Raw genomic sequence first — 18,165 nt, 5'->3', positions numbered from 1 at the left:
TCAGACAATTATTTATGACATCATGATATCGATTTTTAGCCCTATATTCTTCTTTTCAGGGTCGGGCTATTACCATTGGCTGTTGCTTCCAGATGTCCTGGGATTCCAGGATCCACACAGAGCGGCATCTGCAGGATGTGAAACTCGATGATGACGTCACACAGAGCATGCCGCAAGGAATTGGAGAGGCGCTCAGACAGCTGGGAAGAGCTGATGTTTCCCTTCTCCCAGACGTCAAATCGCACCAAAGTGAGAGGCGCTGAAAGGAATCGTACATAATGGCATCATAATACAGCAGAGAGCGACCGGTGCACCAGGCGGACAGCAGCGCCCCCTACCTGAGCCGGCAGCGCTGGGATCTGGTTTGTATCGGTTGACTTTGGTCAAAGACTCAAAGGTGCTGACGCTGAGCAGATGAGATGTGGTAGAGGGGCAGACCAGGGGAGGTCCTGCGCGCTCGCCATATGCCTGCGTCACCAGAGCACCGTGCTGATCCACAAACGACAGCGCAATGCAGGCGATACCTAAACGGCAAAGAGACGTTAACAGAAAACTGCGCTGGAAAGAACCCGTGTCCAGAACTGCAGGGACCTGTAATACACGGTATAATGTACAGACAATCAGAAGGGCGGTGGGAGCCGGACTGATACATGCGGTAGTAATATATAACAGAGGACAGCGCCGGGATACCATAGCAGCACCAGCGGGTTTTACCTTTCCCTCCGGTGCCCTGTCCGCCGGGCTTATTATACAGGAAGAGGTCCAGCTCCGGGAGAGAGCCGTGGTAATAATGCTGCAGAAACAAGGAGTCAGAAGTCAGTATGTGTCCCCCGTGCAGAGGCGAGGGGGTCAGACAGAGGAAACATCCGCAGACATAACCCAGGATCTATCCAATATACTGTATTTTTCACTTCATACGACACACTTTTTCCCCCAAAAAAGTGGGGGAAATGCCACTGCGTCTTATAGAGCAAAAAATACAGTATTTATCTCTGGGTTTTGGGGACCCCTCACCTGAAAATGATGCTCCCCGTTACTATCGGTGTATTTTGGAGTGTGGAGGAAAATGAGCAGGTTCTGGCGCAGGTAGTAGGCCATGGCGTGAAGACAGGGCAGCGAGGCCTGGGGGATGGTGAACTGCAGGACGTCTGTCGGTGGGTTTCCTCTCGGTTGGATAAACTAGAAAATGAAAAAAAAAATGAAAAAAAGAAGAGAATTCCAAGCGGAGGCACCGCCACACACCGGACACGTGGTCCTGACCCGGCAGGGCCTCACCTCCACATCCGCCGGCGTCAGCTTACAATTCCTCTGCAGCATGACGGTAATGATGTCCAGCGTGGCCTCATCCAGGCGCTTCCGGAGAACCTTGACCAAGTCATCTGTGATCTCAGAACCTGAGAACATGGGAAAAGCAGGGCATCAGATCCACATCGCGTCAGGCTGAGGAGAAGCCTCCCCCAATCTGCCGCCACAGATTTCCATCACTGGAAGCAATCAGTTCATTCATGGAAATTCAGGTCCTAAACTGGATGGACAGATGTCTTTTTTTCAGCCTATGTTACTTTATAATATAAACTCTGTGTCTAGTTTACAACAGTTTCCATTTACAGCCTGCAGTGTAAAGAATTGGGGTTCTCATTCTACTGAATATGAGTATGTCCAGGGTCAGTTATATATTTTAACACACTTCCTCTTCTAGTCCATACTTTTTAAATACTCATATATATATATATATATATATATATATATATATATATTCATTGCCATGACTACTAGAATGGAAACCTCCATTCTTTACACTGCAACTTGAGTTCGGAGAAATGATGCAAAATAGAAACAAGGTTCAAAGTGCTGTCTTCTCCGGTCTCACCTGCCTCCCCGACGCCATGGACGAGCAGAAGAATGTGCTTGTCCATCTGACCCACAGGCCTCGTAGAGGCTGCACTCCGAGAGGAAGGCAAGTCCAGCGATAAGCGGCTGCCCTGGAAAATCAGACAAGTGTGAGGAGCAATCGGCGAGTGGATCTGACCTCCATGCTCAGCTTCAGATGTCCTCATCTCACCGTCATATCCTCCGTGAAAATCGGTTCTTGACTACGGGACAGCGCCAAAGAGCGCAACATCATAGACTGCGATAAGTCCAGGTCCCATAGCCGGCTATTGCCAGATGTCTCCGAGAGCCTGAGAGGAAGGAGGAGACAAGTGCAGGGGGATCAGAGGTACAACGTTCTCATAGACGTCTTGCTTCAATTTCTCACTACTTCTGTTGCATGTTGTCAGTGAATGAGAACATTCTTGTTTCCATTCAGAGGCAGTAATCCTGTCCATAGCTAGTCCTGCTGTCCGGTCCAGACAATGCTCTGTGACATCAGCAGCACAAATCTCTCTGCTACTTTGCAACAATGTATCAGTCTGGAGTCCAGGTTGTTGCACTCACAGAGCATTGTCTGGACCGGGTACAACTGTCTCCACTTCTCAGCTGACAGCAGGACTAGCTATGGACAGGTATGCTGCCTCTGAAAGGAAACAACAGTTCTCTTTCACTGACAGCAAGCAGACATTTTGAAAATGGTGAAGAACTCTAACTCTGTATAACAAAGGCGTACAACTTTTCATTTACTTCTATAAAGCTGTAAAGCCTGACCAATCGAAGCTCATTATATAAGGATGCGCTGAGTCATACGCACCTGAGGTAGAAGACGGATTTGGTGGCGCGTTCCTGATACACGAACATGTTCTTACGGTTTACGACAGAAAAGGCGTTGAGCACAGAGCGCAGGGACTGGATGGCTGCGGAGACACGAGCTATAAGACTCTCCCCCATCATACTGGCCAGGCCATGAGACCGGGCGGGCGCTCACCTCTGGACACCCCCATGTTGGGTCCCATCTTGAGGCGGGGGTGGATGTGAATGACTGTGCTCCACACCATGTCACAGGCGAAGTGTCCCGGAATGAACTGCATGGTGGCGGCAAGGTAATCGCGGGGCTGGTAACTCTCCTCTCCGGGAAAATCTGCAATGACAAGTGCGTGAAACGCGAAGGACACAAACCGCCAAATAACCAGGAGAGCTGCGCGACCACCCATACTGGAATCTGTACTCTCCCAGGACATCTCACCAACCTCACCCCAGTAAATACCAGTTAACAACCATGTGGCTTCCATTTCTGTGTTTACTATGGTACCCAGTTTACTGACAATCACCCCGATCTCATGAATGGAGTAGAAGTTGGGGGTCCGGAGGGGCTATTGGGTGTCATGCAGTTCACAATGAATTGACGTGTGCAGTGATCACCTTCATTAGTAAGCATCCTCGGCCGGTAAGAGGTGTAGGGACTCTCGCTCTTCCAGATGTCCTCCTCGCTCTCTGCCACCAGCAGGGTGTTGCAAAGGTGGGTGTCGTGCAGGTCCTGCAGCAGGAGACGCTGTGGGGGGAACATACAGTATTTAAAGGGGTAGTCCATAGGTAGACATTTACGGTATAAGTGTTTGTTTTGTGGGGGGTCTGATTACTGGGTCCACCACCCGTCTAATCAATTGAATTCCTCTTCCCCAATTGCTGCCCTGAAGTCAGCCGGATTCTGCTGTGTGTGGCGCCTCTACAGGAGCCTATGGAGAGCGAAAGCTGTGGATCCATCAACAGACCCCTACAGAGATCTGTAGGAACACCGTCCATTGCCCCCCAACATGACCAAACCATAGGGCACCAACAGGAGACACGGGACCCCGATTCCCCACTAGTCAGGACCCCAGGGATCAGACAATTATGCAATATCCTACAGATGTGCCATGAATGTCAATGTCTTTCCCTAGAATCCCCCTTTAAGTATATAAATGTGATATAACCCGGAATACAAACATCTCTGCGTGCTGTCAATGAGTGGAAATTCCTGACCCAATACTTCTCACAGCTGATGGGTTGACACAGCAGAATCCGGTTTAGACAATTCTCTGTGAGCTTGTTACAATGTATCAGCGCAGAGATTGCTGGATACAACACAAACTCTCAGGTGTGTATCGTATTCGGTGTCTATCCGCAGGGGCGAATCTTTATGCTCCCCACATGCTCTATTCGACGTGCCTCTCAAATGTCCTGCTTTTGGGCACTTTTGAGATGTTTTTTGGCTGATGTGAATGAGATGTGACATTATCATAATAATACATGAAATGCTCCGTTCACCTTAGCTTTAGGTGTGAATTGTGAATGCAGCTCTGGTTATGACTAGAATATCAAACACAACGTAATACAAAAAATCTGGACAAACTTAGTAAAGGGCATTCAAAGAGATTCACGGTTTCTGAACTAAATTATGAAGCAACTCTGTGAAGGCTAAAAATTGCAAACTGTTTGCTAAATGGCTTTAAAATGTTCCTTTAAATATACATACATGGAGGGGAGGGGGGTCAGGTGGGGGAGCCTGGAGCTAAACCTCTATTTTAGTAATGCATGCACCCCCACAGACAAAACTGCATCTGGTTCTACCACGATTTGCCATAAACTTTTTGCCCACTAACTGGTGATTCACTCATACAAATCGCTCACCTGACAAGTGCCCAGACAGCCTTGGCATCTTACCTGGTTGACCACCCGGCAGATCTCGCCCACCTTCCTCACCAGCAGCTGGTGCAGCCGCTGACTCTCCCCCAGCTCCTCCGCTTCTTGAGCAGACACCGCGCTGTCAGAGGAAAAAAAAGAACGTAAAACCAATATAAACGCAAGTATAAGGAAGACGACCGGACTGCCCGGACATGCTGGGGTACCTGGCGTGGGTGCAGACCTCCACTCGGTCCTGGTGGATCTTCACAATCAGCCAAAACTTTGGCATGACCGGGCAGCGCGAGTCCTGCTCGCTAATGAGAGCGTCTTCGCACTCCGAGTCACTGCTGCCGGCGTCGTATCCTGACAGACGAATGGGAGATGAAAGGGCTCATCTAAACCAATAAACTGTGATCATTTTCAATATTTCCCCTTGCAGTCAGTGAATGGAACCATTCCGGTTTACATTCTGAGGCTGAAACCCCAGTTCTGATCTAGTCCTGCTTGTTCCAGACTCAACCTGTAACACGGCAGAGCTCACCTAAATGATCGGAATCCATACTGCCATGACTGGAAACCAGACTCTGGACACGACTGGGACGCTGCCGAGACCCTCCTAGAATGACAAGAAACCGAAGCATTAAAGTGCACCGCACCTAAGGATATTCTTATGTTCCTGTCGTCTCAATCTGCACAGCATTTCACTTCATAAAGCAGCAGTTTGTGCTTCAGAGCTCTTACTGGAACTAACTGCCTGTACTGACAAGTAGGGGCCCCAAGTTGACAGCCCACATGTGAACCGTGAGGGTCAGGAATCTGCCATACTATCTTCTTGTGTGGAGGCAGCAGTTCAGCCTGGACAGGAAGGAAACATATCGGGGGGGGCGTGCAATCTGTAAATAATAATGTATAAATTGGAGAGACGGGCTCTTCGGGGTTCGAGGTCCCCCCAAATCTGACCTGGTGTATACAAATATGCATTACATACCTGGTAAGACAGTACCTGAGGTCTGCTGGCAGGATGTCTTAAAGGGATAGTCCACTCTTATGTGAATCTAATACTGTACAGCGATAGATTCTTTTGCTTTCCAACATACTTTATGCTTACAAGAATACTGCTTGCTGTCAGTGAATGGGAATATTTGACGATATGAACAGTCTACTTCTCACAGCTGAGGGTTTCTCTCAGTTGCATCCAGTCTATGCAATCCTCAGCTTAGACTCCAGGCGGATACATTGTATCAGCAAAAATGTAACAATTTATCAGGGAATGGATTTTGGCTGCTGCTCCTTCATGTCGCAGGAGATTGCCTGGACTTCTGTAACAAACCTTCAGCTGTGTGAACAGGCCTAGGACAGGGTAGTTTTCAGCCTCTGAGGCAAGAATGTTCCTATTCACTAACAGCAAGCAGAGATCTGGAAAATGGCGATGAACAGAAAACATAGTACATTAGGGACTTGCAGATGTTTTCCTGGAAGAATATATTTTTGCGCCAATCCTAGGACAGATCCGCGGTCATGCGGTAACCTACCTGCACTATTAACAGTGCTGGACTGCACGGACTCGGGGAGACTGACCACAGACGAGGTTTTAGGGGGTAAATGGGATCTGTCAACCTCATTTGCACTTTTACCCCCCTGGTCGAGGACAGACATTCCTGACATGATGGAGGACACCTCACTGTCGGACACTTCCAGCGCTGCGTGAGCCCAGTCACCGGGATCATCTTCTACCTGCAACAAGAAAATAACCCCAAAAACATAAAATACATTGTCCAAAAATGGCTCCCTGGTTTGGAGGTACACGTGCTCATGTACAAGAGCTGCACAGTCCTTACACGGGGTCCAAAACGTACACATTTAGTCATTCAAAAATGTTACTTTGCATTACCGACCTTGTTCTATTCTGCACCATTTTTCAGTTGCAGGCTGCAGTGTAAAGAATGGTATACTTTTGGAATGGAATACTTTTCACTGTAGTCTATCTATACAAGATATGCAGTGATCCCTCAAGACACAAGGGCCTCCGGATACAATATTTTCAATATACAATGTTCTTCTCTGGGCCATTGTAAGTTGAAAGTAGACCCAACATACAATTCCTCAGACTCAGGTCCAACCAATTACTTGGCCATTTCACTGGTAAAACGCCTGCACTGGGAGTCCAGTAGCTCCTCCGCGGTTCTGCCCCCTGTCTGTGCCAGGATGAGCTGCTCTTCTGGATACCAGTCGAGTGGAAACTCCCTTTTATTATTCTGGTGCTTGTCTGTTCTATGCAAGACCCTGAAGAAGCTCCTGACCTCCTTCACAGCTGCCAGCATCTGTTTGTTTTACTTAAAGGGGTTGTCCACCATGTCAGCACTTTACCCAACATTGTTGGAGGCAGGGTAAAAAAGACCACGACCCCTGAGCGCCGCTCTGCCGTGCAGCCAGTTCATCCATGCCTGTAGCGGAACTGCACATGCGCTGCCCCTGCCGCGCTCCCTGTTCCGTCTCTGACAGGAGTCCGCTGCCTGTTCTGTCAGAGCGCGTCTGATCTCCTGGCCGTATTTCACAAACATCAGAGCAATGGGAGCGCACGGCATCTCTGTGCACGCGGATGCTGTGCGCTCCAGGGCACCAGCACTGAAAGGGTGTCCAGCAGTAAAATAACCGCCGCAGACAATACCCCCCCCCCCCCCCACAGGGAGCACCTCAGCGTGGACAGAGATGCCGTGCGCTCCAATTCACAGAGAGCGCCCTGTAGGGGGAGGGGGATGCAGCCCTAATCAGAGCCCCAGTAGTAGTAAAATGGAATATATAAATGTATGTAATCACATGTATATATATATACACACACACATATATTAGGAATCGCCACGTCCGTAACAACCTGCTGTATAAAAATATAACATGACCGACCCCCTCAGGTAAACGGCAAGAAAAATAAAAATAAAAACTGTTAAAAAAAAAAGACTTTTTTTGACACCTTACATCACAAAAAGTGCAATACAAAGCGATCAAAAAATCATATGTATCCAAAAATGGTATCAATAAAAACATCAACTCTTACCGCAAAAAAAAAGGCCGTGCACAAGATGATCGGCAGAAAAAAAAGAAAAAGTATAGCTTTCAGAAAATGTTGTTTTGTTTGGCCAGGGATGTCATGTGACCGCTCCGCTGGGATCTTTACTTCCGCCCCCACCGCCTCTCATCTACGGGCGCATGCTACGCTGACACATTAGAAAAACTCTATGTACACTATAGCTCATGATACAAATACTAGTTATTATCTGGGACCATTATATATTTTTTATTTTTTTTTATGCATATGGTGGCCAACCCCTTTAAGGACTTGCTTTATGTCTTGGTTATCTGCTTATTGTTTTTTACTTTTTCTTATTCTGCCATTTTTGGGCTTTGGAACCAATTACTAGTTTTCCATAGAGTTATGGAAAGTTACAATGGTTTCCAAATACAATGGTCGTCCGGGAACCAACGTTAAGGGGACCGCTGTACTAGTAAAAAATAAATCTGCAGGCACAATTACAGCACAGAGATCCCTGACCATAGTCATGGAAACAAGAATGAAAGCCTCCATTCTTTACACTACAGGCGGTATTCAGAAAACAGCTGATTGGCGGGTGTCCCAGGTGTAGGACCCCCAACGATCAGATACTGACGACCTATCCAGAGGAAATCTGAGGCCGCATGTAGATTGTATGTATTTTGTGTTCCAAGTGCTATTCCCAGTACCAATGTCTGTGGTAAACAGACCATTGGGCCCCTTCAGGCACAGGGCCCCAGGTATGACTGCAGCCTCTGCACCAGCTAATGTTAGGCCCCTGTCTGTAACGTGATCATACTGTTCAGGACTGTACCTTGTCCATAGGACGGCCATTCTTTGGTGTCACTTTGGGATCAGTGCCGTCCTCCAGGCCCCCCGGGGCTGTGCTGATATCGGGCTCCTGCCAGGGGGCCCCTGCCTGGAGATGTTGTGAACGGTCATGTTGCACCCTGTGGGCGTGAAGCCTGCTCAAGGAGATGTAATAATAATCCTCTTCTTCCTCATTCAGCTGGTAGCCTGGCAGCGAGAGGCGGCAGAATTCCTACAGAAACGTAAGGAGAGATGGAGGAGACGTGTTCTGCCTGTCAAGAACGTAGACGACGGCACTGCCACCCAGGCAAATCCAATTTCTTGTCACCCAGCTTTCCCACAAACAGACAGGGGATTTTGTGATGTGTGTCCCTTTAATAGCAAGCACATCTACAGGGAAAAGGTTGCGTGTGGCCGACCTGACCCTCGGGCTGTCCCGCATGTCACTGACCCTCGGGCTGTTCCGCATGTCACTGACCCTCGGGCTGTTCCGCATGTCACTGACCCTCGGGCTGTTCCGCATGTCACTGACCCTCGGGCTGTTCCGCATGTCACTGACCCTCGGGCTGTCCCGCATGTCACTGACCCTCGGGCTGTCCCGCATGTCACTGACCCTCGGGCTGTTCCGCGTGTCACTGACCCTCGGGCTGTTCCGCATGTCACTGACCCTCGGGCTGTTCCGCATGTCACTGACCCTCGGGCTGTTCTGCGTGTCACTGACCCTCGGGCTGTTCCGCATGTCACTGACCCTCGGGCTGTTCCGCTTGTCACTGACCCTCGGGCTGTTCCGCGTGTCACTGACCCTCGGGCTGTTCCGCATGTCACTGACCCTCGGGCTGTTCCGCATGTCACTGACCCCCGCATGTCACTTTACGGTTCTGCGCCCGGTCTGCTATGACTCTGTGTATATACAGAGGGGGGGTGGGGGGCGATGGTCCATAAGGTGGGATATAAAGAGGGAAATGAAGATAAAACCATTTACAACAATGACAGAGACCGGGGACGATGCGCTTAATTTATAAAAGGGAATCCATCATTTCACAGCCCTAAAAACCTCTGGCGGAATCATTAAAGGCTCAGTTCTGCGGGAACGCTCGCGCGTCGGCTGACATTAGCACACAAGAAGCCATAAAAGGATAATTGTTTCTAAATATACCGACCGCTCCGAGACGGGAAATGCAAGCTCAGTCATTCCACACACAGCCCATCCCCCTCACAGCTTGGAATCTGGGCCAAAAACACCAGAGATCTGGATATATATATATATTTAGGATATTTTTTTTGATCCTAAGCTGAAGAAATGAAAGTCTGTGAACTTCATGGGACCCATTAGGAAATCTCACTGACGCACAGCAGTGAAGCACATAACATAATGACATTATTTTCTGCATGCCACCATGGAACAGCTGCCTCTTGGGGCCTACATTTTGTACAGGTACACCATACGATCTGCTTGCACCTAGGACAATGCTGCATTACCTTGCTCTACCACAAGAGGGAACTAACCTGTATGCAGTGAGCTCCCCCTAGTGGTAGGTGACTCTATGCTATACATATACAGCACAGAAATTTACTGATGTTTAGAAAATAATTTTGTACCTCTTTGAATTTCTGCAGAGAATGCTCTGGCCCGAACACAAACTGCAGCTGCACCAGTTCCCTGAGACAATGCGGCCGTCCGTCCGATTCGCAGACATGAGAGAGCACCTTTCGCAGGATGGAGCGGCTGATGACACGGGAGTGGCGCAAGGCGGACACCAGCTCATCCTCTAGAAGCCAGCGGATCTTAATAAAATCATAGAAGGGGTCAGGAGCAGACAGAGGGCTGATACCTGGTGGCGAGGAAAGAGATCGGGGCAGGACCTACCTCACTCATTGTAAACTCGATGGCCTGCCTGTGCTCTGCCGGGAGTCTGGAGAGTGCGGAGAACCTGATGGTAAAGAGGACAGGGAGATAAACAGGGAATGCACACAGTTCTGCAGTGGCCTGGGGGCTTCCAAAAATGTGCACCATAGGCAGCAATGGAGCCTGGTTATCGACACCATCTGTAAATTCTGGCTCCCAGAGCCAATCATGGGTCGTGTGGGACATATCGGTGCAGGAGGGACCACGCTGGATATCCTGTCTATACCGTCACATAGGACGGCAGTGCCTGGCGGAGACATTGTACCCCAACCTAGACAGTGCTTGCAATGCCAAGGCTTCCACCCTATCTATGCAAAATACCATTGATATTTGTGGGCATTTCTATGCACGTTAACCCATTCAATACCAGGCCTATTTTGCCATTACTTTTCTTTAGTTTTGGGATGAGGCCTTGTTTTTGGCAGGAGGGATCATGCTCTCTTTAGGCCTGTCCTGGCGGCAGTAATTCCCATCTGTGTGCTACCCGCACCACCCTGGTATGGCACACTGCAAATGGTGCAACTCATACAGCCTTCTATGCAATAATAATACAGGAGCATTCCTTCACACTGACATTTTAGCCCCCCCCCCCCCCCCCCCTTTAATCCCTCAATTGTTTCCACTAGAAAATTGACTGATAATCGGGAATCTTGCCTGCAGTAATAGTAGAATTATGCTGGGAATTACACTGATTATCAAGTGCAGAGGGCGCGGAAGTTGTAAAGAGAGCGGAGGCTCTAGGTGTAATGGTAACGCCCCCATTGCTCCTAGAGGCTCATTTGCATATATTAAAACATCATTTTTCTCAGCAGTGCGAGCACATAGGAACATGGGACAACAGAGATTCCTTCAGCTGCAACAGGTCAGCCAGTGTCATAGGTACAAATCTGCTGACAGATGCCCTTCAATGACTTCTCTGATAATCTGGGATCTTCTGACCACAAATAACATGAAGACATTTTCCTGTATAACGGTAAAGCTGGAGGAAGCGTTAGTGGCAGAGGGCAGGCGCCAATATTTCACCTCTGGTCCACATTGGACAGGTATCTCTCTAGTGTCGGTGGTATCTCCTCATCGGATCGGTATGAGGATGGCTGTGCGGGGGAACGAGGGAAGGAGACGCTGCTCTCGGAGGTGTACCTGGGGTAAAGGAGAGGATATGGAGCAAACTAAAAATCACAGCACAATGGAAGGGAGTGCAAGGAAGGAGAGAGCAAGCAGAGCGAGCGGGATAGAGCAGGCAGAGCGAGCAGGACAGAAGAGGCAGAGCGAGCGGGACAGAGCAGGCAGAGCGAGCAGAACAGAGCAGGCAGAGCGAGCGGGACAGAGCAGGCGGGACAGAGCAGGCAGAGCGAGCAGGCGGGACAGAGCAGGCAGAGCGAGCGGGAAAAAGCAGGCAGAGCGAGCAAGCGGGACAGAGCAGGCAGAGCGAGCAGGACAGAGGGAGCGGGACAGAGCAGGCAGAGGGAGTGGGACAGAGCAGGCAGAGCGAGCGGGACAGAGCAGGCAGAGGGAGCGGGACAGAGCAGGCAGAGCGAGCGGGACAGAGCAGGCAGAGCGAGCGGGACAGAGCAGGCAGAGCGAGCGGGACAGAGCAGGCAGAGCGAGCGGGACAGAGCAGGCAGAGGGAGCGGTACAGAGCAGGCAGAGCGAGCGGGACAGAGCAGGCAGAGCGAGCGGAACAGAGCAGGCACAGTGAGCAGGAGAGAGCAGGCAGAGCGAGCGGGACAGAGCAGGCAGAGCGAGCGGGACAGAGCAGGCAGGACAGAGCAGGCAGAGCGAGTGGGACAGAGCAGGCAGAGCGAGCGGGACAGAGCAGGCAGAGCGAGCGGGACAGAGCAGGAAGAGCGAGCGGGACAGAGCAGGCAGAGCGAGCGGGACAGAGCAGGCAGAGCGAGCGGGACAGAGCAGGCAGAGTGAGCGGGACAGAGCAGGCAGAGCGAGTGGGACAGAGCAGGCAGAGCGAGCGGGACAGAGCAGGCAGAGCGAGCGGGACAGAGCAGGCAGAGCGAGAAAGCGGGACAGAGCAGGCAGGACAGAGCAGGCAGAACGAGCAGGCAGAGTGAGCGGGACAGAGCAGGCAGAGCGAGCGGGACAGAGCAGGCAGAGCGAGCGGGACAGAGCAGGGGAGGGGAGACATGCCAGGAACAGAAATAAAAAAAAAGTGCACACTACTCTGTGATAGCATACGGGTGTTATAGGAACCCAAACCTGGGTGACACCTATTGGGGATATCATTTATATCATATTATAGATTATTTGACATTTCAGACTCTTAGAAAGCTGGGTGAACACCTGTAACATCATCCATTTTTCCCCAGCGTCACCCATCTGACATTTTAACAACTTTTTTTGTGCAGGTGTGAGGGGTCCCCGCTATCAGAGAGCCGGAGTGGAGCGCGGCTATAAAGGGTCATTCTTTATCCACTCCATATATTCAGGGATAGTAAGAAGTGGACGGACCGAGCTTCTCATTTCTGTGATCTAGTGTTGATTGAGCCCCGTAGTGCTCGGGGGCTCGGGCCGAACACCTCGGGATGCTTGGGTGCTCGACCGAGAACAATGGAGGTCAATGGGAGACCCCGAGCATTAAACCAGGCACCGCCTGCTCTGAAGAGGGGAGGGCGTCTGGTTCATAGGAAAAGGTCAGAAATTGATGGAAACACCACTGGAATGGTTCGGGAACAGCATGGGGAGGATGTCTGGAGGCATCTTGGACTCCCAGGTCGCGGCTGGGAACCATGTTGTCCGAGTAGTGCGCCACTTTTACAGACTGACAATAATGCGAACAAAACCGAAGATAAAATCGATTTTAGAGGAAAAATTGTTAGGAAACATTCTTTCCTGTATATTTACTTGTATATAAAGTGCAAGTGCTGCCAAAAACTACAAGGAAGAGGCGCTCCGATACAACCTGTATATCACATAATGGAGGGCCTCATTCACAATGTGGTACAAGTGTTCAGGTAGTGGGACTCCTACCCTCATAAAGACAATGCACTAAAGGAAAGGGCTGCCAAAAACTACAAGGAACCGGCGCTCCGATACACCCTTTATTACACATAACGGAGGGCATCACCTGCTGATCGGACCATCTAAAACAAGCTGCCGCTTTGGTGACTCTAGATAACCTGGGGACGATCGCACGTCCCTGTGACGATCCATTCGGATGTCCGCCCTATCAACTTTTGATGTTATTTTCAGCCCAAACCATGTAGACCAAGGGTAACGGGGGAGGAATCAGGGTTCGATTCCGGCGAGGGAGCCCGAGAAAAAGCTACGGCTACCACATCCAAGCAAGGCCGCATGCGCGCAAATTACCTATTAGGTAGAATTAGGTGCGGCCTGCAGGTGAGCTGACCCTGTAAAACATTATATGTGAAGAATAAGCAAGTTGATATGATGGAGGAGGACGAGAAAAGGAAGATTGAACCATATTCCCTTGTTTGTGGGGGAAGGGGTGCAGGGAATACAGAGTATTCAGTACATCATAAACAACACATGTAAAGTGCCTTCATGTTCGGCCGCTTTCCTCTGGTGGAGTAGAGAAGTCAGGGGCAATCCAGGCCTTGTCCATTCTGATAAGAGTCAACCGGTCAGCATTTTCAGTGGACAGGCGGATACACTTATCAGTTATTGTGCCCCCAGCAGCACTAAATACCCGCTCTGACAAAACGCTGGCGGCAGGGCAGCACCTCCAAGGTGTAGAGCGCCAGTTCATGCCACGTGTCCAGCTTGGACACCCAATAGTTGTAAGGCACAGAGGGATCACTGAGGAGGCTGACACGGTCTGCTACGTACTCCTTCACCATCTTGCAAAACTTTTCCCTCTTTGTGACACTAGGCCGCGCATCAGGGTGAGGGTGCTGGCGGGGTGTCATGATACTGTCCCAGGCCTTGGAGAGTGTTGCCCTGCCTCTGTTGGAACTGCTGTGTGTTCCCCTCGTCTCCCCTCCTCGGTTGCCCAAGGAACTACGGACTCTGCCGTCAGCGTTGTCCGCTGGAAATTTTTGGAGCAATTTTCCAACAAGAACCTTCTGGTATTGCACCATTTTGCTCGTCCTCTCCACCACAGGAATGAGAGATGAGAAGTTCTCTTTGTAGCGGGGGTCGAGAAGGGTGAACAACCTGTAATCGGTGTTGGCCAAAATGCGTATAACATGAGGATCACGGGAAAGGCAGCCTAACATAAAGTCAGCCATGTGTGCCAGAGTCCCAACAGACAAGACTTCGCTGTCCTCATCAGGAGGATGACTCTCAATCTCCTCATCCTCTTCCTCCTCTTCGGCCCATCCACGCTGAACAGATGGAATTAAACTTGTAGTGGAGGCAACCGTCTCCTGCTCCTCCTCTTCATCGTCCAATTCACGCTGAGAAGACGGACGGAGGGTGGTCTGGCTATCACCCTGTGTACTGTCTTCCCCCATTTCCACATGCAAAGCGTCCTCCTTCATTGTGAGCAGCGAGCGTTTCAGTAGACACAGAAGTGGGATGGTGACGCTGATAATAGCGGCATCGCCGCTCACCATCTGTGTTGATTCCTCAAAGTTGCGTAAAACCTCACAGAGGTCAGACATCCATGCCCACTCCTCGCTTGTGAAGAGCGGAAGCCGACTGGAAAGGCAACGACCATGCTGCAGCTGGTATTCTTCCACTACTGCTGCTCACAAAGCCTGGCCAACATGTGGAACATGGAGTTCCAGCGCGTGCTCACGTCGCACAACAGTCAGTGAGCTGGCAAGTTAAAGCGCTGCTGCAGCGTTGACAGACCGGCTGAAGCTGTCGGTGACTTGCGGAAATGGTCACACACGCAGCGCACCTTCACCAGTAGCTCAGGCAAATTGGGGTAGGTTTTGAGAAACCGCTAAACCACTAAGTTGAACACGTGAGCTAGGCATGGGATGTGTGTGAGTTGCCGAGCACCAAAGCCGCTGCCAAGTTACGGCCATTATCAGACACAACCATGCCTGGTTCTAATAAAAAGAAAGACGGAATCTGCTGTGCGCCTAAGGTTCAGGAGGTCCGGGCTCCTGGCTTCCTGTGGATGAGCGCGACATCTTCCAGTGTTGCTCCATGCCTGGCTCTAGGTTGAGTGGCGAGGGCCAAAGCTCGGTCTGGTTCCTTATCCCCTGCCACAGCTCTGCGGCGGTGTGCGCCTAAACATATTAGTTTCAGCACGGCCTGTTGCCGCTTCCTCACTGCAGTGCTACACTGCTTCCAGCTACCGACTGATGGCTGACTGGTGCTGCAAGATGATAATTCGGAGGTGGAAGTGGAGGCGGAGAAGTAGGGGTTGGAGCCACTAAGGTAGGTGCTGGCGGAAACCCTGATCGACGTAGGGCCCGCAATCCTTGGCGTCGGTAGCACCTGTGCCATCCCAGGGTACGACTCGCTCCCGGCCTCCACAACGTTCACCCAGTGTGCCGTCAGGGAAATGTAGCGTCCCTGGCCGAATGCACTTGTCCATGTGTCTGTGGTTAAGTGGACCTTCCCAATAACTGCATTGGTCAGGGCACGGGTAATGTTCTAGGACACATGTTGGTGTAAGGCGGGGACGGCACAGCGTGATGGGGACTGCGTAACGAGGGACGGCCACCGATATCAGGCTGTGGAAGGCCTCAGTGTCCACAAGCCTAAATGGCAACATTTCCAGGGCCAGTAATTTGGAAAGTTGCCATTTAGTGCTATGGCCTGTGGGTGGGTGGGTTTTTTGCGCTTGCGTTCAAATGCCTGGGGGAAGGACATTTATACGCTGCGCTGGGACACGGAAGTGGATGTGGTCGCTGATGGTGCTTGCGAAGGTCCAGGTGCAGGCGGGAGGCATCCGGGCCTGCGTCTTCGATAGGGGATTGGCCAGCACGTAACACAGGTGAAGAGGAGGCAGTGGTGTGACCCGCAGACACAGATTGTGGACCCAGGCGTTCGTCCCACTTATTACGGTGCTTTGATGCCATGTGGCGGATCATGCTGGTGGTGGTGAGGTTGCTAGTGTTCACGCCCCGGCTTATTTTCATATGGCACAGGTTGCAAACTACTATTCTTTTGTTGTCCGCACTTTCCTCAAAAAAGCGCCATACTGCGAAACACCCCCTTGGCAAGGGAGATTTCCGCAAGGGATTGCTCCAGCCTGGAACAGTTTCAGGCCTGTTTGGAGTGGCCCGCCTTCTCCCTTTTGCCACCCCACTGCCTCTTCCAGCCTGTTGCGGTGCAGCAGATCCTTCCCCCTCTGTACTGCTGTCCTCTCTCGGCTTGCCTCCTTCCCAGGTTGGGTCAGTGACCTCGTCGTCCACCACCTCCTCTTCCACTTCCTCACTCTGCTCATCATCCTGATTTGTTGACCTAACCACAACCTCAGTGATTGACAACTGTGTCTCATCCTCTTCATCAACCTCTTGAGACACTAATTGCCATTGACTCATTGGCAACTGTGTCTCATCATCATCCACCTCATTAAACACTAATTGCCGCTCCCCAACGTCATGTTCTTGTGACTGCTTAAGAGTTTGGGAATCAGTGCACAAGATCTCGTGTCCCTCTTTAAGCGTGCTTGGCGAGAGTGCCAAATCAAGGAATGGCGATGCAAAGAGCTCCTCGGAATATCCGAGTGTGGGATCACTTGTTTGGCCAGACTCTCCATGGTGGGAGGAAGGAGGATCAGGGTGAGGATTGTGTTGACCAGGCTCTTGGCTACGGAGACTGGACTTGGTGGAAGACAGGGTGGTGCTTAACCGACTGGAAGCATTATCTGCTGCAATCCCACCGACCACCTGGTCGCACTGGTCTGACTTCGAGAGTGGTGGAGAGAGGAGAGCTGGGTATCTTGGACGATTTGTTTTCTTGTGCTCTGGCAGCAGGCACAGTTTCAACGCGCCCAGGGCCACGGCCTCTGCGTGCACCATCAGCATCACGGCCACTTCCCCATCCCTTACTGCTCGCCTTCTGCATTTTAAATGTTATATATACTTCAAAATATGTCACACGTACAGTAGCGTGGGATTTGGTAGTGTATGTGCAAAATAATTTAACTGTCCGCAGCGGCCCATTACACAGTATTTTGCGCAGGATGCGCTTAAAATATATATTGCTGCCGTCACACACAATAGTCCTTAAAGGGACTTTTGGGTCTCTGAAAAGTTTTTTGTATAAAAATCTTCCTATTACACTCCCTACACTGTCTGTCCCTTCCTATGCACAGCTCTCCCCAACACTGACTATACTGTTACAAGGACTTTTGGGTCTATGAAATGTTTTTGTAGAAAAATGTTATTCAATAACACTCCCTACACTATCTGTCCCTTCCTATGCTCAGCTCTCCCTGACTTAGAATGAGCCGAACACGTGTCATCAGGTTCGATATCGCCCTCGATGACGCGTTCCGGCCAGCCAACATGGCTACTGGCATTACAGTTAGGGCAGTACTTACCTGCACGTTTATTAGCTGCTTAGAAGCCGTGAAACGTGCGGGAAGGAGACTCGAGCATTGCGCTCGAGCACATGCAGTATTCGGCCGAGTACCACCATGTGCGGAGCATAGCAATGCTCGAGCCGAACTGGTATTCGGCCTAGCATGCTCGCTCAACACTACTGTGATCCTCTTTGGGACTAGAGAATATCTACCATATAAAATGCAGTATGAGAGCCAGCCTAGTGACATACAGGGAATCAGAGGTTCTGCAAAGATGGCGTCATCAGGTCCTGTACAGTAACCTGACACAGGCCGGGGTCCGGACCTGTGTGCAAGACCCTAAGAAGAAGCTGGGAGTAGACAGAGGAAGCACTTGTTTTCTTGTTGGTCTGACGTCCGATTCATTTTAGGGTTGTCTTTAGTTTAGAGGTATGGTCTGGGGTCTTTATTTAGGGGTCTGCA

At 50.6% G+C, this 18,165-nt stretch overlaps 1 protein-coding gene across 7 annotated transcripts in view; it reads right to left on the bottom strand.

Moving 5' to 3' along the window:
• The window catches only part of SZT2 (SZT2 subunit of KICSTOR complex), a 112,931-nt gene that overhangs the window by 25,283 nt on the left and 69,483 nt on the right, over window positions 1–18,165 (bottom strand). For 6 of the 7 annotated variants that reach the window (XM_040407806.1, XM_040407807.1, XM_040407808.1 and 3 more), the window contains 18 exons: window positions 11,322–11,438; window positions 10,260–10,323; window positions 9,992–10,177; window positions 8,397–8,624; window positions 6,069–6,270; window positions 5,078–5,152; window positions 4,761–4,899; window positions 4,576–4,675; window positions 3,295–3,424; window positions 2,861–3,013; window positions 2,687–2,789; window positions 2,063–2,180; window positions 1,871–1,982; window positions 1,276–1,394; window positions 1,015–1,179; window positions 715–793; window positions 339–524; window positions 74–259 (listed from right to left, as the gene is read on the bottom strand). In XM_040407806.1, the coding sequence (XP_040263740.1) occupies window positions 74–259; window positions 339–524; window positions 715–793; window positions 1,015–1,179; window positions 1,276–1,394; window positions 1,871–1,982; window positions 2,063–2,180; window positions 2,687–2,789; window positions 2,861–3,013; window positions 3,295–3,424; window positions 4,576–4,675; window positions 4,761–4,899; window positions 5,078–5,152; window positions 6,069–6,270; window positions 8,397–8,624; window positions 9,992–10,177; window positions 10,260–10,323; window positions 11,322–11,438 (2,462 nt within the window). The remainder of the gene's footprint in view (window positions 1–73; window positions 260–338; window positions 525–714; window positions 794–1,014; window positions 1,180–1,275; window positions 1,395–1,870; window positions 1,983–2,062; window positions 2,181–2,686; window positions 2,790–2,860; window positions 3,014–3,294; window positions 3,425–4,575; window positions 4,676–4,760; window positions 4,900–5,077; window positions 5,153–6,068; window positions 6,271–8,396; window positions 8,625–9,991; window positions 10,178–10,259; window positions 10,324–11,321; window positions 11,439–18,165) is intronic. The other variant, XM_040407811.1, reaches the window with a different exon arrangement.

This window comes from Bufo bufo, chromosome 9, assembly GCF_905171765.1.
Source record: "Bufo bufo chromosome 9, aBufBuf1.1, whole genome shotgun sequence".
Lineage (NCBI taxonomy): Eukaryota > Metazoa > Chordata > Amphibia > Anura > Bufonidae > Bufo > Bufo bufo.
Note: the sequence above shows the minus strand (reverse complement) of the source record. Positions and strands in the feature narration are given on the sequence as shown.